This window comes from Drosophila nasuta, chromosome 2R (genome assembly GCF_023558535.2).
Source record: "Drosophila nasuta strain 15112-1781.00 chromosome 2R, ASM2355853v1, whole genome shotgun sequence".
NCBI classification, from domain to species: Eukaryota; Metazoa; Arthropoda; class Insecta; order Diptera; family Drosophilidae; genus Drosophila; species Drosophila nasuta.
In genome coordinates, this window is record NC_083456.1 from 27,511,825 (window position 1) to 27,536,129 (window position 24,305).

The 24,305-nt window shown below is 40.5% G+C and overlaps 8 protein-coding genes across 10 annotated transcripts; 3 read left to right on the forward strand and 5 right to left on the reverse strand.

Annotated features, from left to right (window-relative positions):
* On the reverse strand, positions 1–1,708 carry LOC132784753 (alpha-2-macroglobulin receptor-associated protein). The gene is made up of 5 exons (XM_060790582.1): positions 1,409–1,708; positions 1,140–1,355; positions 825–1,035; positions 398–759; positions 1–341 (listed from the first exon to the last, which is right to left on the reverse strand). Exons 1-5 carry the CDS (start codon positions 1,634–1,636, stop codon positions 213–215), a joined length of 1,146 nt encoding a protein of 381 aa, XP_060646565.1. The 5' UTR covers positions 1,637–1,708; the 3' UTR covers positions 1–212.
* A 163-nt stretch (positions 1,709–1,871) lies between these two features.
* On the reverse strand, positions 1,872–3,292 carry LOC132786685 (BTB/POZ domain-containing protein KCTD9). Its single transcript, XM_060793290.1, has 3 exons — positions 2,618–3,292; positions 2,431–2,562; positions 1,872–2,369 (listed from the first exon to the last, which is right to left on the reverse strand). Exons 1-3 carry the CDS (start codon positions 3,161–3,163, stop codon positions 2,055–2,057), a joined length of 993 nt encoding a protein of 330 aa, XP_060649273.1. The 5' UTR covers positions 3,164–3,292; the 3' UTR covers positions 1,872–2,054.
* Positions 3,293–3,384: 92 nt separating this feature from the next.
* LOC132786684 (Golgi to ER traffic protein 4 homolog) lies at positions 3,385–5,000 on the forward strand. Its single transcript, XM_060793289.1, has 2 exons — positions 3,385–3,955; positions 4,016–5,000. Exons 1-2 carry the CDS (start codon positions 3,536–3,538, stop codon positions 4,676–4,678), a joined length of 1,083 nt encoding a protein of 360 aa, XP_060649272.1. The 5' UTR covers positions 3,385–3,535; the 3' UTR covers positions 4,679–5,000.
* A 619-nt stretch (positions 5,001–5,619) lies between these two features.
* Positions 5,620–7,948, forward strand: LOC132786682 (E3 ubiquitin-protein ligase MARCHF5). 3 transcript variants are annotated; one of them, XM_060793286.1, is made up of 4 exons: positions 5,620–5,769; positions 5,852–6,497; positions 6,946–7,142; positions 7,204–7,948. In XM_060793286.1, exons 2-4 carry the CDS (start codon positions 5,895–5,897, stop codon positions 7,724–7,726), a joined length of 1,323 nt encoding a protein of 440 aa, XP_060649269.1. In that variant the 5' UTR covers positions 5,620–5,769; positions 5,852–5,894; the 3' UTR covers positions 7,727–7,948. The 3 variants fall into 3 exon arrangements, 2 of the variants coding, with proteins under 2 accessions (XP_060649269.1, XP_060649268.1); XR_009632469.1 differs by lacking the exon at positions 5,620–5,769 and having other exon boundaries at positions 5,776–6,497; positions 7,204–7,779; positions 7,842–7,948; XM_060793285.1 differs by lacking the exon at positions 5,620–5,769 and having other exon boundaries at positions 5,776–6,497.
* Positions 7,949–9,625: 1,677 nt separating this feature from the next.
* On the forward strand, positions 9,626–13,259 carry LOC132786686 (uncharacterized). The gene is made up of 2 exons (XM_060793291.1): positions 9,626–10,155; positions 13,077–13,259. The coding sequence occupies exons 1-2, from the start codon at positions 9,940–9,942 to the stop codon at positions 13,248–13,250; spliced, it is 390 nt and encodes a 129-aa protein (XP_060649274.1). The 5' UTR covers positions 9,626–9,939; the 3' UTR covers positions 13,251–13,259.
* A 588-nt stretch (positions 13,260–13,847) lies between these two features.
* Positions 13,848–15,334, reverse strand: LOC132786683 (E3 ubiquitin-protein ligase TM129). Its single transcript, XM_060793287.1, has 2 exons — positions 14,676–15,334; positions 13,848–14,470 (listed from the first exon to the last, which is right to left on the reverse strand). Exons 1-2 carry the CDS (start codon positions 15,306–15,308, stop codon positions 13,901–13,903), a joined length of 1,203 nt encoding a protein of 400 aa, XP_060649270.1. The 5' UTR covers positions 15,309–15,334; the 3' UTR covers positions 13,848–13,900.
* Positions 15,335–16,132: 798 nt separating this feature from the next.
* Positions 16,133–17,983, reverse strand: LOC132786681 (protein Tube). Its single transcript, XM_060793284.1, has 2 exons — positions 17,286–17,983; positions 16,133–17,228 (listed from the first exon to the last, which is right to left on the reverse strand). Exons 1-2 carry the CDS (start codon positions 17,734–17,736, stop codon positions 16,156–16,158), a joined length of 1,524 nt encoding a protein of 507 aa, XP_060649267.1. The 5' UTR covers positions 17,737–17,983; the 3' UTR covers positions 16,133–16,155.
* A 557-nt stretch (positions 17,984–18,540) lies between these two features.
* Positions 18,541–24,153, reverse strand: LOC132786680 (contactin). Its single transcript, XM_060793283.1, is given in 9 exon segments — positions 18,541–19,020; positions 19,083–19,216; positions 19,283–19,451; positions 19,513–20,385; positions 20,445–20,564; positions 20,566–20,612; positions 20,672–22,357; positions 22,503–23,535; positions 24,021–24,153. Coding segments are annotated over 8 exon segments (4,302 nt in total). The 5' UTR covers positions 23,482–23,535; positions 24,021–24,153; the 3' UTR covers positions 18,541–18,726.
* Positions 24,154–24,305: the final 152 nt, after the last annotated feature.

Genomic DNA, 24,305 nt, shown 5'->3' on the forward strand with positions numbered 1-24,305 from the left:
TTTCTACTTCATTCTCATTTTAATTCAGTTTTTTTTGGGTTAAACATTAATATAAATGCTGCTTGAGAGCTGCCTATTTTGGTATAAAAAATAGTAAGCTAAATTAGTTTGTGCTAAACTAAACAATTGCTTCAGAGATTAATTGCACTTAAAATCTAATTTGCTCGCTTGACCATGTCATGGTTTCAATATCAATCTTTCGACTCTAAAAATTAGAGTTCTGTGTGCTTGAAGATGGTTTTCTCAATATTCTCCTGAAGTTTTTCAACTTTGCGCGTTTGTTTCTTCAGCTGATCCTCCATGTCTTCAAAGCGATTGCTCTTATCCTTGTGCTTCTCATCCTAAAATTACACAAGCATTATAAACCTTGAAATAAAGAGGTATTTTTAACGCTCACCTTGTATTTCTCTTTGTGCAACGCGTGCTCAGCATGCAAATGACGCAATTTTAGCAAACGACTCTCGAAATGATGCAGTTCGGTCTTAATGGAAGCCAGTTCCTTATCCGTAAAATTACTTGCTTGTGCCACACGCCACAAACCCTGAACCTTGGGTTCAATAAAGTCCTGACTGTGCGGTCCAGATGATACTAGACGTTCCAAGCGATCATAATGATCCTTAATACCTGTATGATGACCGCGCAGGGAATTCAAATCATTCTGGAATTTCTGCACATTTTGCTGATGTGAGTTTATTTCATTCTCGTTGGGATCATTCGATATGAGATTATAAGTATCCAAATCCTCAGTGTTAATGGCATCTAAATAATAAGATTTTAATTAAATTAGGACTTTGTTTTTTATTGTAAGTTTAGTTTAAGCTTACTTTCATGTTTGTCAGTGTCCATGGTGCCAACATGTTCTAGCAAGCTATAGTAGACATCCACCTTGTCTTGATGATGGTCAAACTCTTGCTTTAAAGATTTCAATTCGTCAGCCGTGAAGCCAGAGAGCTCTGCCTTTTCCCATAGCCTATTCAGTTTCTTATCTTTGAAAAGACTTTTGTTCTTGTGACGCTCCTCGGGATCGTGGAATTTCTATGGATATAACAAGAGTTAAGAAAAATGAACTCGACAGTAATTTCAAAATCCCTTCTAAGCTCTCTCTACCGGGAATTGTAATTTTTTGTTTGGTGGCCTACCTTATAGGGTTTTATTTTCTCCACATCCTGTGTGTCGTCAAAGTGTTCCAGCAAATCGTAGCTACTCATGATGCCAATTAACTTTTGCCGCAATTCGTTTTCTTTGATGCCATCTTTATCCTTCACTTGGCTACTAATTTGCTTCCACGTAATCTCCTCCTTATCATGTATCTTTAACTCCATGTACAGCGATTTGATTTTGCTCTCAGTCAAGCGCTAAATGAGCAACAGTGTAAATAAAGCATCTTACTTTAATAATTTGCACTTACATTTTGCGCCTTGGCCCAGACGAGATTCAATTTAGCCATGCGAAATGGTCGCTGGAGATTCCGAATTTCCGGCTCATATTTCTCGTTGATGACTTGTTTGAAATGCGGGTCATTTGCCTCTTTGCTATATTTTTTGCTCTGCTTCTTGTCGGCATTTGCACATTGCGTTGCAATTAAAATGCAAAAGGCCACAAGTGCCACAATAGACAAGTGACACGTTTTCGTCATGATTCTTCTGTAGCAAAAAAAAACCGATCAAATCTTCCAGCTAGCTGTTCTTCCTCCTCCACTGAGAAGCTCGTCTCGCAACAAGTCTCCAGCGCAGTGTAGCCATATAATTTACAGCGCTGCCACATAGATTTTTCGTTATCGATATGCAAATCGACACTGTTTAAAGCAGAGTTGCTTTTGCTCTACAGCCAACAGACGCGTCAATTTAAATTCAAACCACATTATAGGCGTATTTAATACTGTTTTATTAATCGTTCTAAGTTGATATATACAATTCGGTATTTACAAATATTAAGTTAAGACCGCAATTTCAGCTACGCTCACATACATAATTCGCATAACCCCAATGAAGATAATAATAATAATTGCACATTGTGATGTCCTTTCGAGTTGTTTTCGAGTTTTGATTTCTAAATCAACGTATGGCCTGTGACATGTGTAGTGGCGTCACCATCAGCGCCAGCTCGGCATCTTTCAGATTGGCACCACGTAAATTGGCCTCCTGTAAGTCGCTGCCCGACAAATTGCAACGCTCTAAATCAGCGCCAGCCAAAACTGCTGCTCTTAGATTGCAATTCTTCATGTTGGCATTCTTGAGGTTGGCCACGCGTAAATTAACGCCCGCCATGTTGCTGCCCTCCAGGCAGGCGCCCTTAAGATTTACGCCCTCCAGATTGGAGCGAACTCCTGTGGGATCTTCAAAGTTGCAGCCTCTTAAGTTGGCGCCCTCCTTTAAGAGAGAAATGTTAGTTATCGGTGCCGATTAATCATCGGTATTGTTCCGACGTTACCATATTAGCGCAGAGTCCGCGCACTGAAACCAACTGAGCGCATTCCAGATTCGCATTCTGAAGATCTGCGCGTTCCAAACAACAATAATTGAGATTTGTGTGTGACAAATTGCAGCGCGACATATTGGCGTACTATTAGAATATAATATACATATAGTAAGAGTACATTTTTATCTTGGTTACCCACCTTAAAGTTAATGTTGCGAAAGTCGAGCTTGCGTAGATCGGCGCCAGCCAGATTAACACCCTGGAAACGCAGCTCTGTGATTGAGGGAGTCTGAATTATGGCTTTTATCACCTCCATGCGAGTCAAAGGTCTGTCATCGACCAATTGCTCCTGCTCGCCTAACTTTTCCTCAAGGTGCGTGACCAGCGAGTATATGCCAAAGAAACGCGCCTCCTCCAAAACACCTTTAATGCTGATATGACTTTCACACACGAATTCGCCGTGACGCAGGTAATTAATTATAGGCTCAAAATACCGAGCACTGCGATCAATTAAATAAGCTCCCTGCTCATCACGTTCACTGGGCATCATGCCGCCAGCATCCTGCAGAAACATTCGAGCCAACATTGAATCCGGTTCGCGGCCCACAAGCGTATCAATTGTTGTTGTATAAATTTTACCACCAACATTCAGTTTTATCCATTTATTTGTTGAAAAATTGTTGTGTGTTGCGACGGCTGGGACAACAGCATTACATGTACTTTCTGGCGCTCCATCGCTTTCCATTTGTTTTCTTTAAATTTTTCGTATTCTTGTTTTGTTGTGTTCACTTTGTTTCGCGTTTTTTGTTGCTGCAAATTTTCTTTGAGTTGCCTCTTGCGTTTTGTTTGTTTGTTCGTGCGAAAATGCATTGGGGTGGCAGCACCGTTCGACAGCAATCGCTATCGTTGTGGTGGCAACGCCGTATGCACTGCCATCGATATGTACACGCAATCATAATCGATATGTGCTAGCGATAAAGTATCCATAAATAATCTTTATATTATTGAGAAAAATTCACAATCACTCATAGGTCACAACATAACATAACACAACATAAGTGTAAATAATTATTTGGAAAAAGTGATATTACAACTACTATTACTATTACAAAAGAACATGCCCACGGCCGAAGCCGAACGTCCTGCTGCCAGCGGCAGCGGTAGCAGCACCACCACAAGCTCCTCATCCAACACGGCCGCTAATCAGCGCGGTGTCAGCCGCGTACTTGCCAAATTGTCGCATTCGTTGGCCGAAGGAGAATATTACGAGGCCCACATGATGTATCGAACGTTATATTTTCGATATACTGCCCAAAAACGTTACGAGGACTGCTTAGAATTGTTGTACGATGGTGCACAAAAACTCATCGAAAAGGAGCAGGAGAGCAGTGCTGCCGATTTGTGTTTATTGCTATTGGACACACTGGAAAAGCGTGGTGCCATTGCCGAAGATGTTGATAACTTTCAGTGGGTGCCAAGACTGGGCGCCTTAATACGTGGCCTTAGCGCCACGACAGTGGAGCGTGAAACGCTTATTGTAAGTAGAACTGAAACCATAGTTGTTACCACTTTGCAATTGATTTTTCTACGAAATTAGCAACGCGTTGTCAAGTGGAGTACGGCATTGCATGGACAATTTGGCCATCCGTTGTTGCATAAACTGATTGCGCATGTCTTTTGGGCCGAAGGCAACATTGAGTCAGCACGTCATCATTACTTGCTCGCCCAGGATGGCAGTCTCTGTGGTCGCGTCCTCATCGAGATCAGTCAAAACAAGGGCTTCCAAAGCGAAGTGGATTTGTTTGTAGTGCAAGCAGTGTTGCAACAATTATCGTTGAAGGATCGCAAGACCGCGGAGGAGACATTCATCGAGTACACACGTTATCATCCGAAATTGTTGCGACATGCGTTTCCCTACAAGGAACCGCTGGTGAATTTCCTCTACTTTCTGTTTCGTCTCATCGAAACGAAGAGTGTGACGGGTTTTCGTGCTCTGCGAAAACTTTACGATCCCTCCCTGAAGCGCGACACATCATTTCACAAATATCTGACGAAAATCGGTGTCATCTACTTTGATGAGCAGCCAGAACATGTGCACACTGGACCCGCCGGACTTGGTGGCATGTTTGGCGATATATTCAATCGTTTGATGCAGGGTTTCGATGATGATGATGATGAACAGCAGCAACAGCATCAAAGCAGCAGACCTGGACAGCAGCAGAGACAACGACAACAAAATGCAAGCAATGAGCTCGATTAGCGGCAAATTCAATTAAAATTCTTTGCTACTTATACAACGGGCTTTCTTTATAATGTTATCATATAAACCACATACATATATATATTTGCTAAAATCTAAACTTTAATAGAAACTGTGCAACGCACATATCATTTTTAATGGTGTGGGTGGCTGTCGCTTCAAAAGTTTCCTTAAAATGTCTCAAAAGGCGTATGAAGAAAAAAAAAGTAATTGTATTGTGATTGTGTTGAATAATTAATTGATTTTTAACATTTTACTGTAAGGTAACAAAACTAAAAAAATAGTGCTTCAAGTCGATTGGTCCATAAATTGTAAAATTAAAAAAAATACTAAAAGTAAAATTTGAACTGAAATCCGTTTTTAAAGTTGTATTTGAAGTTTAAAAATATCAAGGCAAATTTGAGTTTGCTCTACACTCTCTTGGCAGCACTGGTTACAGACTAGGTATCGATTGCAGTGTCGCTCGTAAATTTGGCTGTCGATAACGATACTAACGTTACTCATATCTATTGGAATGTGGTGTATATTTTTTTCGGTATTTTTCTAGCATCAAGGTGCCGAAATTTGCAATGTTTGCTTCACCTCCCATTCGTACGCAAACAAATTCCCTTACTAGTTTTTCGAACTGTAATTTTTTCAAAAACTTTTTTAAGAAACTTCATTGAATTTTTATGAATGTGTTACCATAAAATTTATAATCGCGTGTTTTCCATTTTGATAAATCTCATTTGCATTAAAACGTAATATTTTTTAATTTTTCACTTGTGGTCACACCCTGAAAAGTAAAACAGCTTTAAGAAAGCTCTTTTTTAAGAATTAAAAAGTCTAAAATGAAACTAAAAGAATAATTTTTCAATAATAAATGAATTTTTAACAGACGTTGGCTGCAACAAAACATCGATGTTTGCTATAAAGAAATCGATGTTTTTCAAAATTATAAAAACATCGATGCATCGATAGTGCCATCGACGTTTCTCCACCTCTACGCTCTCCTCGAATGGAAAAAGTTGGAAAGAAAAAAGTAAAAATAAATATATGAAATCGAGTAGGCTGTGGTGAAACAAAACATAAGTTTACAAATAAATTAGCGAGTAAGTTGATACGATTCGTAACTTGTTAATTGACCAAACCAAGAATGCATAAGAATTCGTGTAAATGGCGTGTTATTGACAGAAGCAGCAACAGCAGCGGCAGCAGCAGCAGCACTATTATTATTATGGATGATAAAGCAACAGCAGCGCCCACTGCAGACGCCGCGACCGAGACCGAGAAAGAGACAGAATTAGCAACAGAGGCCGGCAATAATGAAATTTCATCAGTCACCGCCGCCGCCGTCGCCGCTACCGCCGCACACACAACAGTCACCGTGGAGCCCTTGCCAACGACCTCCAAGTTGCCTCATCAGCAAAACCTCAAATCGGATGTGCTAGACACTAGCAGTAGCGGTGCTATTGCAGTGGATGCCTCAGTTGATACGGAACGGTGTTGTTGGATCTGCTTTGCCACCGATGAGGATAATCGTCTGGCCGCTTGGGTGCAACCCTGCCAATGTCGCGGCACCACCAAGTGGGTGCATCAGAGTTGCCTCTATCGCTGGATCGATGAGAAGACACAAAAGGGCAATGCGTTGCGTTCCGTGTCCTGTCCACAATGTCAAACGGAGTACATCATTGTGTTCCCGCAAATGGGCAGACTGGGCGGCGCCCTAGAGGCCATGGACAATGTGGTGAAGCGATTGAGTCCGTTTCTGGCTGCGGGATTCTTCGTGGGCTCGTTGTACTGGACGGCAGTCACCTATGGGGCTGTTACCTTTCTTCAGGTGGGTGTCAAGTGCGTCAAATATATGTCTGTCTGTCTTTCCATCCGCTTGAACATCTCAATGTAAGGGACTATAAGAGCTAGTCCAATAAAAATGATGATAACTCTCGTACAACTTCAATGCAAATAAGTTATTCTTAAGATTTCGACCACGCCCTTTTTCGTCCTTTGTAATTAGAACACCTAATAGACTTTATTTGTATATCAAATAAATTATATTATAAATGATTTCTAAAAATGTAGTGATTTAACAAATAATTTTATGAGAAGAAAAGATATAGCTTGTATTTTTAGACCCGCTTACCTATAGAGTAGCTACAAGAAATGTGAACAATTGTGAAAGGCAACATCTACGACAATATGCCAGACATATATTTAAATTTTGTTTTCTTATTGAACTTTTAGTCTAGTATGTATTTAATCTTATTAATATTTTATATCCCCTACAGATTGTGGGCCATGAGCACGGCATGTCTATTATGGAAGCAGGTGATCCGCTTATTCTGCTCATCGGTCTGCCTGCCATACCAGTTGGCCTTATTCTGGGTAGACTCATCCGCTGGGAGGATGCGTTGTTGCGTTTGATACGCAATCGTGGAACCGTCATGCGCAAATTTCCCTTCGTCAATTTCATCTACCCGAATCTGTAAGTAGATCAGTAATCGAAAAATCCACTTCATAAATAGTATTCCTTTTTGAATTTGCAGTAATCAGGAAGAGGAACCGCCCACATCATCGAACCCGGCAACGCCTGCGTTATCCGATCCCGTATCAGCCACACGCATCTTTTGCGGTGCTCTGCTGTTGCCCACCATCTCGTGCATTGTGGGTCGCATCCTTTTCGATTCGGTTGAGAATACATTGCATCGCACACTGCTCGGCGGCCTTACGTTCATCACGGTCAAAGGGATGCTGAAGATCTATCTGAAACAGAAGCAATATGCGCGTCGCAAGAAGCGTCGTATTGTCGATTATACAGAGGAGAATATACGGAATTTTATGCATCGCAGCAATAACAATAGCAATGCTGCTGCTGGTGGCGGCGGTGGCGCCACAGGACTTGCGGCTGGTGCACGTCATCATCATCATCAACAGCAGCAGCAGCAGCCAGTGCTGCCAATGTCGCGGCTGGCCGCTGCTGCAGCCGCTGCTCGTGAACGGGAACGTGATCGTGAACGAGAAGGTGAACGGGAACGGGAATTGGAAGTGAATGGTGACAGCGTTGTTTGAATTTGCAAAATGGACACACTCAATTGAATTGCAGCAATTGATAATTCATATATGTATGACAAATACTTCTTGTTCAAAATAGTTTCGTTTTTGCTTTAAGTTCAAATTTGTTTAGAATCCCCAAAACAAAACAAAAAACAAAACCAAAACTGAAAACAAATCCACACATTTCTTCAGCTGGAAACTCTGAAAAAAAACCCAAAATTCAATGTTAAATATTTTGACGACGATGACTATGAATGATGATGTACAATGGGCAGCAGCTGTTGCACGTTGCTTGGCCAAAATTGTTTGTTAACAATACACACAAGAGAAATCAAATTGCACTGTCCATTTAGCTAATAATAAAAATATATGTATAACTATTATAATATGCTAAACAAAAAAAAGCTATGCTATAAACAATACGATTATATATATATATAACTAACTATATATAGACATCACTTGATATACTTATATTATGCTTCCACACAAAACTTTGAATTTATGTTGATCACATCTTTTTGTAAACACTCTAAAACTCTACTACAAAATTGCCTATGTAAATAAAACCAACAACAAACCCTGTGGCTGTGGGTGGGTTTATAAATGAAATTTAATCCACCAGCGATTCTCGACTCGAAATTTAATTAACTTTTTTTTTGTTGTGGCTGCAAGGTGCAAATTTTCAGATTAGATAAGCTCCATGAAAATGTGTGAATAATTTGTTTATTTAAATACATATACATACATATATAATATCGCAACTTGGACTTGGGCTAAACCATTGGATGAGTCATCAAGATAATGAACCCGCTTTGCAGTTGTACTTGAACCCTTCTTGAAGATGATTGAGAAGTAGGAAGAGGAGGAGGAGAGCAGCACCATCATCATCATCATCCCATCGTATCGTATACACAGACACACACAAAAGATACAGTTAAAGACCCCGGACAAAGTGAATGCTCCAAAAAGCGATCTAATCATTTATAATTGTTAGCGACTCTCGAGTGTTTGTTTTGTCTATTTGCGCTTATCATCGACAACACACGAGCTCTCTGCTGCTAGATGATATCTACAATATATCTAGGTGTGAGTGTATCTGTGTGTGTACATATAGAAAATACAAATGTAGCCAAAACGTTGACTTCTTGTTGAGCCACAACGACCCGATGAATGCGGTAAGAAAGCGCAGCTTAAAGAGAGCTTTGAACATAGAAAGGCAGAGAGTGCAGCTGAAAGTGCAAAGAGCGAGAGCGGGCTGTTGAGAATACCCATTAAGCTAAGTTGTTCTCACCCGCTCTCTCTTTGAGATGACAGCTATAATCTACTACACTCAAGTGTTGTATCTAATCAATACAAATCAAATTGCAGCGCATTGCGTATGCCTGCCTAGCTGCACCCTTTTGACGTCAACTCAAGCACTACAAATACACGCGCAATATTCGCACACACACTACGCACAGTCAGCCGCCAGGTGATTTATGTGTGAATTGCAATTGTGTGTGTGAGTGTATATGGCCCACCTGTTTGGCTTTTCAGGAGCAATCACACGCTCTTGGATTCACAGCAGTTGAAAGATTTCTTGCTGCTTTCTTTCGCTGCCAGCCAAACCACCAACAACAACAACAACAACGGCATTAAGAAAAGAAGCAGCAGTAACAACTACAACAATAACAACTCCAACGGGTTGCGTTTGTTCTTTGTGACTGAACGTCCGTTGGGGGCCAAAGGCGGGCATACACACACACAAACACATACACAACACACTCGCAACACCATAACGTAACGAATCGTGTTGCTTGTCGGCTCTTGTCGTATTGTTGTTGTCGCGCTTGTCACTTGCGTCGACGACGACGACAGCGACAGCAACTGCGACTGCGACTACTACTACGGTTAATAACAGCGTTGTGTCGGCAGCGGCAACTTCGCAGTCAAACGGTCACCGGCTACCAACACGCATCGCGGCGTCTCTTTCTCTCGCGCTTCTGATCCAACTCAAAAGCTGTGAAGCACAAAAAGAAAACAAGCATACTTATGTAGTAAAAAAAAAACGATATTTAAAATACGAAAAGATTATCGAAACGCGTTTTAAATCGTTATCGAACTATGAACTGAAGTGCAACAAGTGCTACCGAATTGCAAAATTGATTGTAAACAAAAAACGTAACGTTCGATCTCCATAAAGACAAATCAATACTGATCCTGATTCAGATTATTATTAAATCAAAATGAGCAACACGATGACAGCAGCCCATGAGCCGACCATGCATTATTTGGACAGCATTTTGAACGAGGAGGAGAAACGTTGCGGCGATCAATATTCGCATCAATGGCGGAATTTCACAATTTCTCGCTCAGGTCGCTTCAGGTCGAAGAACAAGAAACGGGATGTGGTTGATGGCAAACTTTTCGATGGCAGTAATGCCAAGGAAAACAATGATAAGGTGCGTTTTTCATTACCGATTTCTCAAATGGTAATGGGGTTAAACGAAACTGAGAGCTTTTGGTGTTATTCCATTCTCATTTTCAATTTCATTTCATTAGTTATTCGTTATCAGCCTGGGTGCTCTATAAAAAAGTATAAAAAATATTATATATCAATGACAATATCGCGATCTAAATAGTGTAAATTGTGTGTGCGTCAACGCTAACGTGATTTCATATATTGGTATAACGTTTTGGTTGTTTGTCTGGGCTTTTATGTGTATTTATAACTGGGTAGAAACTAATCTAGAAAAGGGGTCTTAAGGGTCTCTGTGGTTCGAAAGTCCACACGTCACTTTCGTGTTTTATTATTTTCGTGTGAAGCGAACAATAACACAAATACAACAACAACAACCGAAAACAACAACAATAAACGGAAATGCTCATTAATAAGAAAACGGAAGTTGTTTTATTGTGATAACAACTCCCAATGCATCCCATCCACAGTCAACATAATAATATAAACACTATTACGATCACTCTCGAGAGCAGCAAAGATCTCCTATACTATATATATATATACATATATAGCACTCAATGCCATTTGCAAGTCGAGTGAAATCGAAAATTTCCAAGAATACTCAATGGAAGTGTAATAATAACTCACTTCAAGATATTACAAATTGATGATAAATATTACTCAACTTGAGTCATCTTGAGTTTATTGTAATTATAATAATTAGATGGCGAAGTTGAATCGCATAAATTAGCTTTAACTCACTCGTTAGAAAGGTTGACAACATTAAAGTGCTTATGATAATTAACCGACACACTCTAAAAATGATATATCACATCTATATTTGGTGTATAACTAAACGTGTCACTTAAAACACACAATTTTTGCAATGATTTCGTATAGGAAAAGATTAGATTGCAGCAGAAGGGTACTTTTCTTGCTATCATTAAAAAGCACAACAAAAAAAAAGAACTCTTTTTAGCCTTGACTGCAATTTTATTTTCTATCTTACGACGCAAATCAACGGAAGAAACGAACAAAGACATTTCGTAACCTGGCCAACAAAGTAAAATCCTTTATTGTGGCTTAATTTGCAGCTCGTAAAAAAGGGTCGTATATATTTTTAAACAAAAAGCTACCATAAAAAAGAACACGAATATTGCACACTTTTTATGTTGGCTCAACGAAAATAAATATAATGAAATAAAAATAAGTACACAAAGTAAACAAAAAACAGAACTTAGCCGTGTTCAAGCCCAAATAAGCAAGATCAATGGGTTTTTTTTATACAAGGTACATATGTACGTTTGTATCATGAGAAGCGACCGACAAACACACCTTTCTGGAAACTTTATACATCTATATTTGTTTGCGACGTTGTAAGATGAGTAAAACGACGAAAATTCGCCACTTTGTCATATAATACGAATTCGTATTTCATCTGTATATAGTCAACTTGCATGCATATATATAACACACATATAAGTGTGTGCATTTTTACAAAGAAAGGGGCGCCATAAAATAACCAAAAACCCGCCCAACTCTTAACACGACGGGCACGCGAATTTTGTTTTCTTAATTTTTGGCAAAAGGGGAACTTTCAAGGAGTGATACAGTCAGTGAGGTCGGTCAGTGAGGAGAGTACCGCGGGGAGTCGTTAAAGACCAGTGCCGGACCAGTTCCCAGGTGGGTGGTGGTAGAGTTTATGAGTGTGTGTGTGTGTTGTCTTGCGCAATAAATGCAGTGACCGATCGATTGCCGGCAACGTTCTCGCTGCGTCATTGTCGGGGCTGTGCATTGAACTTGGTTAATGTTATAAAAGTATAACACATCGAGCATGCACTTAAGATTACACAGATTCTAAGACAATGTATAAACAATTCTTTTATTCTACTTCAAAGGTACTTTAGGTGCTCTATTTAATTGGGGCTTTTTTTATAGACATACTTATCAAGACTTGTTAGATTTTGAAGTACTGAAAGCAAACCAAAGCACAAGGGTTTTTAATAAGTAAATAGAAAAGGTTTTGGTTTTCCCTAGATACTTTTTAAGGAAGTACGTGCTTCATAGCAACGTACATTTAGGTTTTCGCCTCACCTATATCTTTAAGCAAATATCAATATCGCTAGTTTCCTTGATATGAAAACTTAACAATCAAAGAAATCAAAGCGTTTTATGGCCGCCTTGGTGCTGCCCTCGAAATTTTGGAAAACCATATATGGGTTATATATCTGATTATAGTATAGTATAGATTTTGTATAGATAGAGGAAACTCCGATAGTAAGACATGAATTATGACCAAGGTTTTACCAACTAAAAGCACTCAAACAATAAGTACATGTCTACTCCGCTATACCACCAATATCAGATATTGCAAAATTTTCTTTTTTTTGCGTTTTAACAGTGCAAAAAACCTTATCAAGAGTGTGAGAGAGAGAGAGAGAAAGAGCGCAATAACAAAGACAAACCTTTTTGTTATTGTATATAAATGTAGGTAGTATATCAGGTGTGTATGTCTGTCTATAATAATAATATAGGTAAGTGCTTGTGCACGCCTCGACTGCTTGACGGGGGCTTTTGCTGTTCTTCTAGTTATTGTTATTGTTGTTACTGTTGTTTCTTGCCACTTGTCAAAAAACAGAAACAAAAACAATAATAACAAAAAGAGAGCGAGAGAATTATACTTGTGCATGTCGATAGCTTGTGTTTGATTAAAATCAGGTGCTAAATCAAAAACAAAAAAAAAAAAAACTTTTATGTATATATAACTTTTGGAACATGCCGTTTGATTACTTTTTTCTCTGATTGCTGACCCCCCTCCAAAATACAAAAAAATCAACTGAATGATATTCTTATCAGAAGAATAAGCAAACACATGTACTTGGAAGTTTAAACAATGTTCTTCCCTCTTTATGTTCTTTACAGATCTCTGCGCGAAACACAGCGAAATCATCCTCCTATTCAGCAACTCCAACAATTGGAAGCAGCAACAACAACACATCGATAGCTCCAACAGCAACAGGAACGACGACGACGTCAGTGCGAAGTCAACGTGACAAAACGGAGAGCTATAAAAGCTTTTACGAAACAAATTTATAGATAGTGTTTGGGGGCTCTATACATCATATGTGTGTATACTATAGCATACTATATATATATATATAAAGTTATATATAACATTTGTATTACGCTTTATTAAATCAACCTAAGAGTTTATTGCACAACGTTGTGTGGACTATATAAATGTGCAAAAAAAATTGGCAACACAAAAAAGAGAGCAAAACAGAAAAACCGAACGCAATGGGAAGACTAACTATATAGTTCATATTATTTGCTTTTGCCTTTTTGTGCTTTTTGTGTGTTGTTTTTAGTTGTAATATAGAGAACAGATTGTGGGTCTAATATAGGCACTCGCTAAATATATATATATACAATACAATATATATTATAGATCGATTGTACTTACTTAGTATATATATAAAGTAAAGTTATGAACATTATTATCTCTTTCATGCTTAGATTGTACAAGTATTAAAACGTGATAATTGCACTAAATTGCATTGCATATGCATATGCATATATATCTTTAACTATGCTACATTTACATTTACATAGTACTTATATAATTGTCTTAATTTTTTAGTAAGAAATTCAATTCATCAATCTTAACAATAAAGCATAAGGTTTCTTTTTGAATTCATCAACTGTGTGTTGTTTCTTTTGAGTTTCTTGCTCTTGCTGCTGCCAAATCATGAGGCCTCAGCGTTATTAGCATTGGTTGCCATCGATGGCCTTATATAGCTAACATCGAGCACACAGAATTTGGCACGACACATCGGACAGGTGCATTTCTGTTCCAGCCAAACTTCACGATCCACATCGCTTTGTCGTGCCGCAAACCAACGAGCCAAACACTCCACACACCACATGGGACGACAATAGCAATTGGAGCAGCAAGCCTCATCGGTTAGCGGTGCTCCGGCCCGATTCAAATCGGCACATTGCTTGTTGATTTTGATATTCGGCTCGGCCAGCATGCAGGCGAAACATTTGTCCGTAATGGGTTCCGAGTTGAAGATGGGATTGAGCGCCACTTGTGCTCGGAACACATCCACAAAACGATCGATAACGCTGCGATGGAATTGTATATTTGAGGGTATGGCAATCGGGCGACGCACACGATCCTCCAGACTACGAAACTCGAGGGCATTGATGCGAATGTGAAAATCAGAGACCCCCTGACGCATTGGACGAACAATGATGCTTATCATTTGCAACGTATCGTTCTGGTCGTGCTGCGAAATGTTGTATGTTTCCGCCTGCAAGCAAAAGAATAGTTCTTTATTTAGAAAACGTTCGGGTAACTAATATATAGTAGGGTCACAACAAGCTAGATAAGATGCTTCATAAGAAAATGTAATAATATTGGTGTACGGACCGAAGGAAGGTAATTGAAGAGTGGGTATTGTTAAAAACATCCCAGTTTAAGGGATTTAAAAGTATATATAAATAGCATTTTCATACCTTGGCCACGCTGAGCGTTGTGTTGCTCTGATGAGCGAAATTCACATTGTACATGGTCGTCTTGATGATCCAGTTTTCAGTGGCAATCACAGTGCTAATGGAGTTCAGTTTCCGCTTATAAACATCCTGTCGACGGAATTCGGTGCCAATATCGCTGGACACCGCGCTATAACTATCAGGAGTATTTGAGTATTTTGCCAAGGTTTTATTAATAGGATGACGCCGCCAATTGTGTTGATGCCAATTGAAGATTAAAGCGGGCACAGCGAGCACAGCCAGAACACTGAAGCGTTGCGCCATTTTCCAAGTGAGCGTCTTGAAGGCCACAGCTTCCTGTGGCATTGGAAAATCGGGATCAAGTTCATTGTATTCAAGTGGTTGTTGTGTGGCAAACACTGAGAACTTGAGGCGATGGATGAGGAAATATGTGACGGGCAGGCAGCTGTGAACGAAGAGATTCAGAGAAGTTCGGCGTATGTGATAGCCGACAAAATCGAGATATTCTTCGCCCAGAAACCGCGAGAACAGCTGCTCGATGGTGAAGCCCAAACGTTGGAATTCCTCGGGTGGATAGATGACGCACATACACAGCAGGAAGTAGAACAAATTGAAGAGCAGTTCCGACTCGTCCATGTTGCGAAAAATTTTGAAAGAAATTCAACCAAAGAACTACGAAATTATGTGTTATTATTGTATTGATGTGTGTTCCAAGGGCTTTGAGAATTAGTGATGCGCAACTTGTTTTGTTGATGTGTCGCAGTCATCACAGCATTCACGCAGTGTCGCAAGTGTTGCGATTAATCGATAGCTTCGTGTGCTCGATTGGCGCGACTTTCAAATCGCATTAATTCCCGCAAGTGGTATAATCGAGCAATATCCTTTTCTAATTCTCTCTCAGCGATCAGTTTATCCTTACACAGTTTTTTAATGTACATACTTAACTTAATTCCCAGCACAACAATTGCCACGTTCAGTACGCAATTGATAAAATTGTCAAAAAAATCCATTTTCGTTGTTCACGTATTAAATCTGTATTTGTTTTGTAAAATAGTTTTCTTTTAATACAAAAATTGGTTGCTTTGATTTGTGCTATGGATTGATTACAAAAAGAATACCTGAAACCAAACAAAAAACTATACAAATAAAAAAACATATAATCTCTTGCCTCAAATGAAAAAAATACATATTTCAATTGGCTGTCATGGAAGCTACACATATATACGCTATATATATATGTATATCTGAGTGTTGTCGTGAGTTAGCTTGATATGTTAAATTAAGTCTGTTAACAACTTGCGTTAAGTTCTGTTTTTTTTTTTCGTTTTCATTTTTTTTTTATATCTTATATGTGTATGTACATGTTGCTCTATATATAGTATATATAGTTTAGTTCAATATTACAAACCAAACACACACTATGGAATGTATGTTATATATTTCATGTGATTTGCAGAAAGTCATGGACGGTCGATCATATTTTTTACTTTTTCTGCAGTTCACTCACATTTGGAATGTTGTGGGCGTTGTCATCATCGTTGGACGCTGAACTGGAATCGTTGATCATCTCAAAGCTATTGTCACCGCTTGTCCCAGTAACCGTTGTCAGACTCGAATCATTGTTCGATGTCTGATGCTCTGAATTACTCAAATTGGGCAATGACACATCCGCCTCTTCGTCATCCACATCAACATCCTCGTCATTATCATCATCGTCGTCGTCGTCGTCATCATTGCTTAAACTGCTCGTGCCGCTGCTGTTATCATCATCATTATGCGATACAGTTCCGTTTGGAATGTTTTTGCTGCTGCTGCTGCCACTGGCAGCATTCAAATTCAACGCACTTATTGCTGGCAAATTATTGTAGCTCAAATCAGCAACAGTTGCTGATGTTGTTGCTGTTGCTGTTCCTATTGCTGTTGTGCTCGCATTAATTGTAGAGCTTATCTCGCCTCTTTGATGTTCTAGTAGAAGCGTTAGCATTGGTACATTTGAGCTGCCATTCATCGCCCCAGTCTCCGTTCTTGCTGAGGCTGTGGTGGATGTCGTTGAGTTTGTGCTGGTCGCCAACTCAGTTGACAATGTCTCGGAGCTGCCATTAAGAAGCGATAGATTGGGTATATTACTTTGCGGCAATGCGGCAATTTGTGCCGTACTGTGCGGAGTAGACGTTTCATCGTTGCTGCTTGCATTAAGCATTGATAGAAAGGGAATATTGGACTCGATTGCTTGGCTAGTGGCGGCATTGCTGGTGGCATTGCTGTTTGTTGTCGTTGTACGTTGACGTCCGCGCGGTGGACGCTGTGGTCGAGTTTCAGCAGCAGCAGCAGCAATCGCCTGCTCTGGCTGTGGCATACTTTTATCACGTCGCACCATATGCTTCTCATAGAAATCCACATTCATGTGCGTTCCACGCGCCTGAGCTTGTCCCACATTAAGCTCGGAGGTGTCTGGCTGAAAGCTGCTGCTCTCATCCACATCCATCTCCTCGCTCAACTCGGTGTTGAATTGCACAAATGCCGCAGGACCGTCAGCGGGACGTTCTGGGTTTAGCTCTGCAAGAGACAAGAAAAGGTTAAATTGGAAGTTCGATAGATATCTGACAAGCTTACCGCTTAGAAAATTGTTGGCCACATAGTCAGCTGCACTGTAGATTTCGGCGTGTATTAGCAATTGCAATAACACTCCCACTGTGGGTCGTTCCCATTGTTTGCCCGATGTCTTCCACTCATCAATCATAATCTGTGATATACTCTGTCCACGATCCACATGTTCCGACGCAATCAAATTGATCTGATGTTCGTTGTATTTGTAGCCCACACGAGTAGCAATTTCCTTGAAATTTAAAACACCAGGTGCACTACATTCGGTGGCATCCAATTGTTTGGGTATTTTGGACATTAACTTGCGCCAGCAATCGTGTCGATCGAGTATGGTGGCCAATTTGTAGATGTCGTTGTCCTCCACGCGTCGTAGTTCGGTGTATCGCGTATATTTTGAATGATTGTTGATGTTATTGGTTGTTGTTGATGTCGTTGGACCGTTTGACTCAGCCATTTCCATTCCCCAGCAGCAGCAAAGCAGCAGAGAGCAGCGTTCGCTATTGTTTTGGTTTGTTTGTGTGCGTTGTTGTAGCGACTGCTCCAAGCGTTTGCCGTGTGCTTGGGGCTTGGGTGGGTTATCTACTATTTGTATATTCTAATCACTTGCTACTTTTCGTTTTCACTCAATTTTCCTTATGAGCCATCCTCCAATTTCGTTTCTCCGCATACACTTATGTACAATGAATGTCGTATATACATGCATATGTACATATGGCAGCCGTATGCAAACAGCTGTTTAAGCTTTCAGCGTTGCTTCACTCGATAAGTTATCGATAACACAACGGGTAGCAGCACTGCGCATTTAAATATTTGAAATTCTAACGAATTAAGGGGACTCCACCCATTCTACATATTCAATTTGCCGGTAAATGAAAATGCAATGCAACTTAATAATATTTTTTTAATAATTTGTTGTCGTCTTTTATTTAAGAGTAAATTTTAAAAGGTTTGTATAAGTTTACAAATTAAACATTTAATACATTGTACATTTTTGGTATGTACTTACAGAAAGACGCATAAAATTAGGACGAAAGACAACTGAAAATGTTATATGCAATAGATAGCTGCTCACTTTTTTTGCTTATGCTAATATACAATATTCGTTCGTTGTTAAATCAAAAGAAAAAACATATATCATGTATATATAATGGTCGAAAAATATTATATAAAAAAATTGTGATTTCATTTCTATCAAAATTCATATGCTCTACTTAGATGTATATAAGGTCACTTTCTTATCTCTGTTTTTTGTTTCTTTTCTTCAAATTGTATTGCATATGCTCAATTCGCTGAGGTTACTGTACTAGTATACATATATAGACGGAATGTTTGTTGATTTAAATCTAAACGAGACTCTTAAGTTTGTGTGTTTATGATTTGTAAAGCGTGTGCGCTTTGCAACTCTCTCGGACGGTTTGTTTTAATCTTAAATGGCTATTTTTGCAGTTGTCTAATTGTTGGTATAGAAAAAGGTGGTGATAAACAACAAGACACTCAATATCAACGCTGTGTTGATGTTATGGGCGTATCGCGTATTAGCTGCATTGCGAGCTGTCCTACCCATTTGGAAGCGTAACGTTGGACTGGACATGCGACCATCTCCGCCATTACTGAAGGCCAGGACACGCATGTTGTAGCTCTTGCCGGGCGTTAAAGTGTTGATATATTTCTCGAGTTTCTCGCCAATGGGCACAATGGTGTTGTTGGCAGTGATCATATTCTGATCCGTCTCCCAAATGCGTACCTAAAACAAATGATTGCAGTTGATGAAGCTGCTTAACTTTTAAAAGTATAAAAGTGACTTACCTTATAGCCCTCAATGGGCTCCTCATCCTGAGCCGGAGAGACGTAACGCCACACGACACGCACAGTGGATGGATTGATGCCATAGACATGCACGGAAGACGGCGGCTTCTGTGGCGCCTTACGATATGTGCGTTCTGCAAATTAAGCGGAAATGCTCTTAAATCTGTCTCACATGAAATTCTTCCATATTTTGTTATTACCTTCGAAACGTTCGCTTTCGGGACCTTCGCCGGCTGCATTGTATGCCATGACCTTAACAAAGTAATATGTGTCCGGCTGCAGACCCACAATCAACGCCCAATTGCGTGTGGTACGCGACAGATAGTAGACGGCATCTTCCTCTTGATGCTCCGTCTTCCAGTACTTCAACTAAAATAGCAAATAAATAAATTAAAACTCCATCGAGTGTTAGACAATCCAAATTATTTACCCTATGTCCTATCAGCTTGCCACGAATATTCTCGCGTGACATATCAATAGGATTCCAAGTAACATTGAAGCAGGTGGAATTGTAGGCCAATGCGAAGGGTTTCTGTGGTGCCACCTGTGGCATATCCTCCGCCGAGTGTATAACAACCGTTTCGCTTTCCGGTCCCTTGCCAATGTCATTAATCGCCTGCACTTTCACCTCGTACTCGGTGTAGTAATTGTTGAGCGGAATATTGACGACAGCAATGCCAATGTTCTCCTGCTTTTTAATGATGTCACTTGCCCATTCCAAGCTGCCTTTGAGCTTCCAGAAGACCTTGTAATGTATGCCATGACTGTGCTGTTGCTCAGGCAATAGCGGTTGCCATGTAATCGTCAGATCGCCAATCTTGCCACCGCCACCACCCACATTACGTGGTGCAATATACGGCTTATCAGAGTGGGTACTGTAGATAGGTGATGGTGCTGATGGCGTGCCAATGCCCAGATCATTAACAGCAGTCACGCTAAACTCATACGATGACCAGGGAGTCAAATTGGTGACCTCAGCCTGCTGGCGAGATGTATAACGATCCACTTCACGCGCCTGCACATGCGTGGAAACGTTGACCCAGGTGCGATTCCAATTGGTGCGTCCCAAGATGTTGTAATAGCGTATGGGACGTCCGTTGTTAACGCCATCGACCCACTCAATGATGGCCTTAGTCTTGCCAATCTCAATCACTTGCACACCTCCCGGTGCACCAGGCGCTCCCTCAATAATCACATTGGTCTTTGTGCTAATTTCATTGACAGCCGACTGCACAACGCATTCGTAATCTCCAGCATCGCGCATCGTTATGTTGTGCACCGTCAAGCTGTTCCAGTCCACGATCTGTAAAGAGAACATATGCTATAGTTTCATATTCAATTTGGTAGATTTATTGAACTTACAATGCGCTGAGTGCCATCGTGATCGTTGCGGAGCTTAGCGCCATTGTGCTTCCAAACGTAGGCAATGTCCAGCAATTCATCAAAGGCGGCTTCGCAGTGCAGATAAATGATGTCGTGTTCCCCGGGACACAATGCGCTGCGGTGGCGTACGTACAAAGCGAATTTCCTCTGTAAAAAAATTATACATTAAAGGAGTGTACTTAAGTAAAATTGATTTCTTGACTTACGCAGCACAATAACACGAGCATGAGATTCGTCGGTACCCGCCTGATTGGACGCAATGCATGAATACAATCCCTCATCATCTCGAGAAGTAGGTGCAATGATTAAAGTGCCACTGGGGAGGATGCGACGATGTCCGCCTGAACCTATCACCTGACCATCCTTCTTCCATTGGAACTTGGGACGAGGCGCTGCCTCTGGATTGCACACAATAGTTGTATTGCCATTGTAGACACCATAGATTTCTGATTCGAGTGGATACTTTTTGAACGATGGTTTCATGGAGAGCACACGCAGCTGGGCCGAGGAGAACGATGTCTTCAACTGATTCTGTGCACCGCACTGATACATGCCCTCATCCTTGTCCTTCTCCAGGAACTTTATCGTTAACACATTGTCCTGTATTACATAACGATCTCGATTGACTGTTAAAGGATCCAAACGCTCGGCGTTCTTATACCACGTATAATTGGCATCGGGAATGGCAAACGATTCGCAAATGAATGTCACATCGCTATTGTAATCTTTGATCATGTCCTTTAGCGGAATTGTAAACTCGGGTTTCATTTGTATATTAATAAACACCGATTTCGAGAGCGATGTGCGTGGATTTGTGATGCTGCAAGTATATTGACCATTGTCATTGGTTGTAGCATTCCTGATGACCAGCACACGACCGTAGCTCGTTATGTAAGCATTCCGCTGCAGTGTTTGTCCATTTCGGGTCCAATTATACGATGGTATCGGATAGCCAAAAGCCATGCACTCCAAGCGTATATCTTCGCCAGCAACCGGTGCTTCAGGGAAGACCTTGGGGAAGGTGTTGGCAAAGATCAGCGCTTGATAATTGCTGTTGGGAGTGACGCGCAGAGGGAAGAATGGTCCATTACGACCCGTATCCGAGACAATTGTTTGCACAGTACACGAATAATTGGCACGATCCACGGTCTCAATGAACGAGAAGTATAGCGCACCATCGTATGAGACAAAAACACGTTGATCCTCTTCTACGAAGTTGGGGAAATAGTCGCGTGCCCAGTAGAATTTAATGGCAGGATAATGTTGTGGAGGATCACAGAAGATTGCCTTGCCCCAGTTCATTTCGCTAGTCTCCGCCGAACGTTTCAGATTGAACTCCATGATGAAACCGAAATTGAGATTTGCGCTCTCCGAACGCACGCTTCCAAATTTGTTTGCAGCCACACAATGATACGAACCCTGATCAAGAGCCTGACTGGGTTTGTAGATGATGAGATTGCCTCCCGAGATGGTATAGCGATCATTTGTTAGCGGATCGATGCGATGATATTCGAGCGTGTCGTTGATGTAAACCTCACGATACCATTCGTAGGTGGGCGTTGGAAAACCACCAGCCAAACAACGCAGCGAGACATCATCGATCAATCGATTCTTGTTCACATCATAGGTGGTGTCATTGGGTTGTCGGACAAAGAACGGTCCACGTGGAACGCGCTCATAGTCACGTATATCCATGCCATAGTCATATGGTCGCTTGTCGTCCAGCTTGATGTGCACATTGTCGGGATTGTAGAGAGCCTTGGACTCGCAGATGAAGAGATTCAATTCGATTTCGTAGGCGGGCATAAACATCCAGCGATCGTTTTTCCGCGAGTAAGCGTAAACAACACGATCGCGCACATAGCCATTATCACCATAAGGTTGATTGGGTCCTGCAGAAAAGAAGGATTTAGTAAGAAATATCTATATATAACAAAAATGTTGGTTAAATTGTAAAGTAAACTTTAAAAGCTAAGAAGGTTGAACTGCAAAAATGTTCGTAAAAAGGGTTTTCATTAGAGCTCCTGAAATACTCACCGAAATATCCCCGCAAATTGTTTTGATTGCGCTGATTGATGTTCGTTGTGCCCGTCATTGTGTTGTAGTATTGATTGGCGGCATTGGGATTAAAGTTGCGATTGCTCTGAACCAGAAAACGATTGTCAATCAGATCCTCATTCTCCAGTGCCTGTTGCTCATCAAAGGCAAACGAATCCTCGATGTGCACCAACTGAGTGTTGTCATCATTCACCCAATTCTGCGGTCCGGTTTGACGCGCTGAGATGAAGAAGCGATTCTGACGCTGGTTCTGCAATATGAGATTCTTCAAGATGAATGCATGCTTCTCCACATTGTCCACATTGATCAAGTCCGCCGTGTATGCTTTGCAAATCTTCCTGGCCTCCGCCCAGTTGCGTTTGGGGGAGCGTATAAAGCGATAGCAAGTCTGACGATGCGACACCCAATATTCGGGACAAAAGTTATCCTCATCGGTGAAAATATCACGATATCCGAGTCCGGCATTATTGTTGTTGCTGTTGGTGATGGTGTTGCGATTGAAGGGATCGTATTGGGGACCCAGATTGCCACCCAAGTTGCCAGGTCCGGCCACATTGGCGCCGCCAACGCCCAAGTTATTGAAATTATTATTGTTATAATTTTGTTGATTAACGCCGCCAATGTTGCTGCCTCCTACATAATTGGGACTTCCCGGCTGATTATTGTAATCCTGCAGAGGATTATCGTATAAAGCGTTTTCGGGATTCTGTTGTTGTCCCGTGTACAAAGGGTTATAGCGTGGCGAGTAGTCCTTATTGTAACTGGGTTGATATGTTTGTGGGTCTTGCACCTGTGGCTGTGGCAACCCTGCTTGCTGTTGTTGTTGCTGTAGCTGTTGTTGTTGCAGGTCGTTTAAAGGAAGTTGTGCTTTGGTCGCGGTTGCCAACAACAACAGTAATGTAACGATCATTAACCCATAGTGATGATGAGCTGACATCGTGACTTGGTTTAGTTTCATGTTTGACTGCTTGATGATGACTAAAGGCACATTTTCTGCTTGTGGATGGAAAATCTATAAATAAAGCACAATACCGTAGAATGTTTATTTTGCTAATATGTGATTTAGTTGTTTAAAAATGTTTAGCATAAACAAATCTTAAAGATGAGTCGGTTAGTCAGCAGACCCACACATACACATATTAATGTTAAGGTGTGCTATGTATTTGCGTACGTGTGAGACTGAGTGTGTGTATGTGTGTGTGCTACACTAGGCGTGGTCTAAAGCGCAATTTAAACAATGCACTTATTTAAATTAAGCAAACTACCCTTTATATTGGATTCAATTTCTTAATAACCGTTTCATTTATGTATCAATTAAATATAATTCACATATTAATTACACTTGACCAGCGCCTAATTGGAAAAAAGCTGCGCTTAGTCAAACACCTAACATCAAACCACACCTTAAATTTAGAGCCTTGAATTTTTCAGTTCTCATTCGGCTTTAAACTCACAGTCTTCAATTAAAATCCAAAGTAATTATGGAACACTACTAACCAGTTGTGTATTAAACAGTAATTACGCACTTTAAACTTATGGTTGAATTAAATAAAAACAAAAACTAAGCACACAAACTTCAACAAAAATAAATATCAAGCCACCGATATGTGCAAGCCGCGCGGTGTGACCGTAGCTTACAACTGAGAATATGCTAATGTTGATGTTTCATATATACTACATAATTAAAAAATTAAAAAAAAATAGTAATAATAAAATGCCGAGCTGTAAGCCTTCTATTGGACTTGGAAGAAGACGAAAACATAGTCTTAATAGGCTATTAGG

What these genes read in the sequence shown, in the direction of transcription:
- LOC132784753 (XM_060790582.1), bottom strand. Translation starts at nt 1,636, where the DNA reads ATGACGAAAACGTGTCACTTGTCTATTGTGGCACTTGTGGCCTTTTGC. An exon ending in TCTGGGCCAAGGCGCAAAAT is followed by an intron (nt 1,356 to 1,408) that starts GTAAGTGCAAAT and finishes TTGCTCATTTAG; the next exon opens with CGCTTGACTGAGAGCAAAAT. An exon ending in TGCACAAAGAGAAATACAAG is followed by an intron (nt 342 to 397) that starts GTGAGCGTTAAA and finishes GTGTAATTTTAG; the next exon opens with GATGAGAAGCACAAGGATAA.
- LOC132786685 (XM_060793290.1), bottom strand. Translation starts at nt 3,163, where the DNA reads ATGGAAAGCGATGGAGCGCCAGAAAGTACATGTAATGCTGTTGTCCCA. An exon ending in TTCGCAACATTAACTTTAAG is followed by an intron (nt 2,563 to 2,617) that starts GTGGGTAACCAA and finishes ATATTCTAATAG; the next exon opens with TACGCCAATATGTCGCGCTG. An exon ending in GCGGACTCTGCGCTAATATG is followed by an intron (nt 2,370 to 2,430) that starts GTAACGTCGGAA and finishes TCTCTCTTAAAG; the next exon opens with GAGGGCGCCAACTTAAGAGG.
- LOC132786684 (XM_060793289.1), top strand. Translation starts at nt 3,536, where the DNA reads ATGCCCACGGCCGAAGCCGAACGTCCTGCTGCCAGCGGCAGCGGTAGC. An exon ending in TGGAGCGTGAAACGCTTATT is followed by an intron (nt 3,956 to 4,015) that starts GTAAGTAGAACT and finishes CTACGAAATTAG; the next exon opens with CAACGCGTTGTCAAGTGGAG.
- LOC132786682 (XM_060793285.1), top strand. Translation starts at nt 5,814, where the DNA reads ATGCATAAGAATTCGTGTAAATGGCGTGTTATTGACAGAAGCAGCAAC. An exon ending in GGGCTGTTACCTTTCTTCAG is followed by an intron (nt 6,498 to 6,945) that starts GTGGGTGTCAAG and finishes TATCCCCTACAG; the next exon opens with ATTGTGGGCCATGAGCACGG. An exon ending in AATTTCATCTACCCGAATCT is followed by an intron (nt 7,143 to 7,203) that starts GTAAGTAGATCA and finishes TTGAATTTGCAG; the next exon opens with TAATCAGGAAGAGGAACCGC.
- LOC132786686 (XM_060793291.1), top strand. Translation starts at nt 9,940, where the DNA reads ATGAGCAACACGATGACAGCAGCCCATGAGCCGACCATGCATTATTTG. An exon ending in CCAAGGAAAACAATGATAAG is followed by an intron (nt 10,156 to 13,076) that starts GTGCGTTTTTCA and finishes TGTTCTTTACAG; the next exon opens with ATCTCTGCGCGAAACACAGC.
- LOC132786683 (XM_060793287.1), bottom strand. Translation starts at nt 15,308, where the DNA reads ATGGACGAGTCGGAACTGCTCTTCAATTTGTTCTACTTCCTGCTGTGT. An exon ending in CAACGCTCAGCGTGGCCAAG is followed by an intron (nt 14,471 to 14,675) that starts GTATGAAAATGC and finishes TTTTGCTTGCAG; the next exon opens with GCGGAAACATACAACATTTC.
- LOC132786681 (XM_060793284.1), bottom strand. Translation starts at nt 17,736, where the DNA reads ATGGAAATGGCTGAGTCAAACGGTCCAACGACATCAACAACAACCAAT. An exon ending in GGCCAACAATTTTCTAAGCG is followed by an intron (nt 17,229 to 17,285) that starts GTAAGCTTGTCA and finishes TGTCTCTTGCAG; the next exon opens with AGCTAAACCCAGAACGTCCC.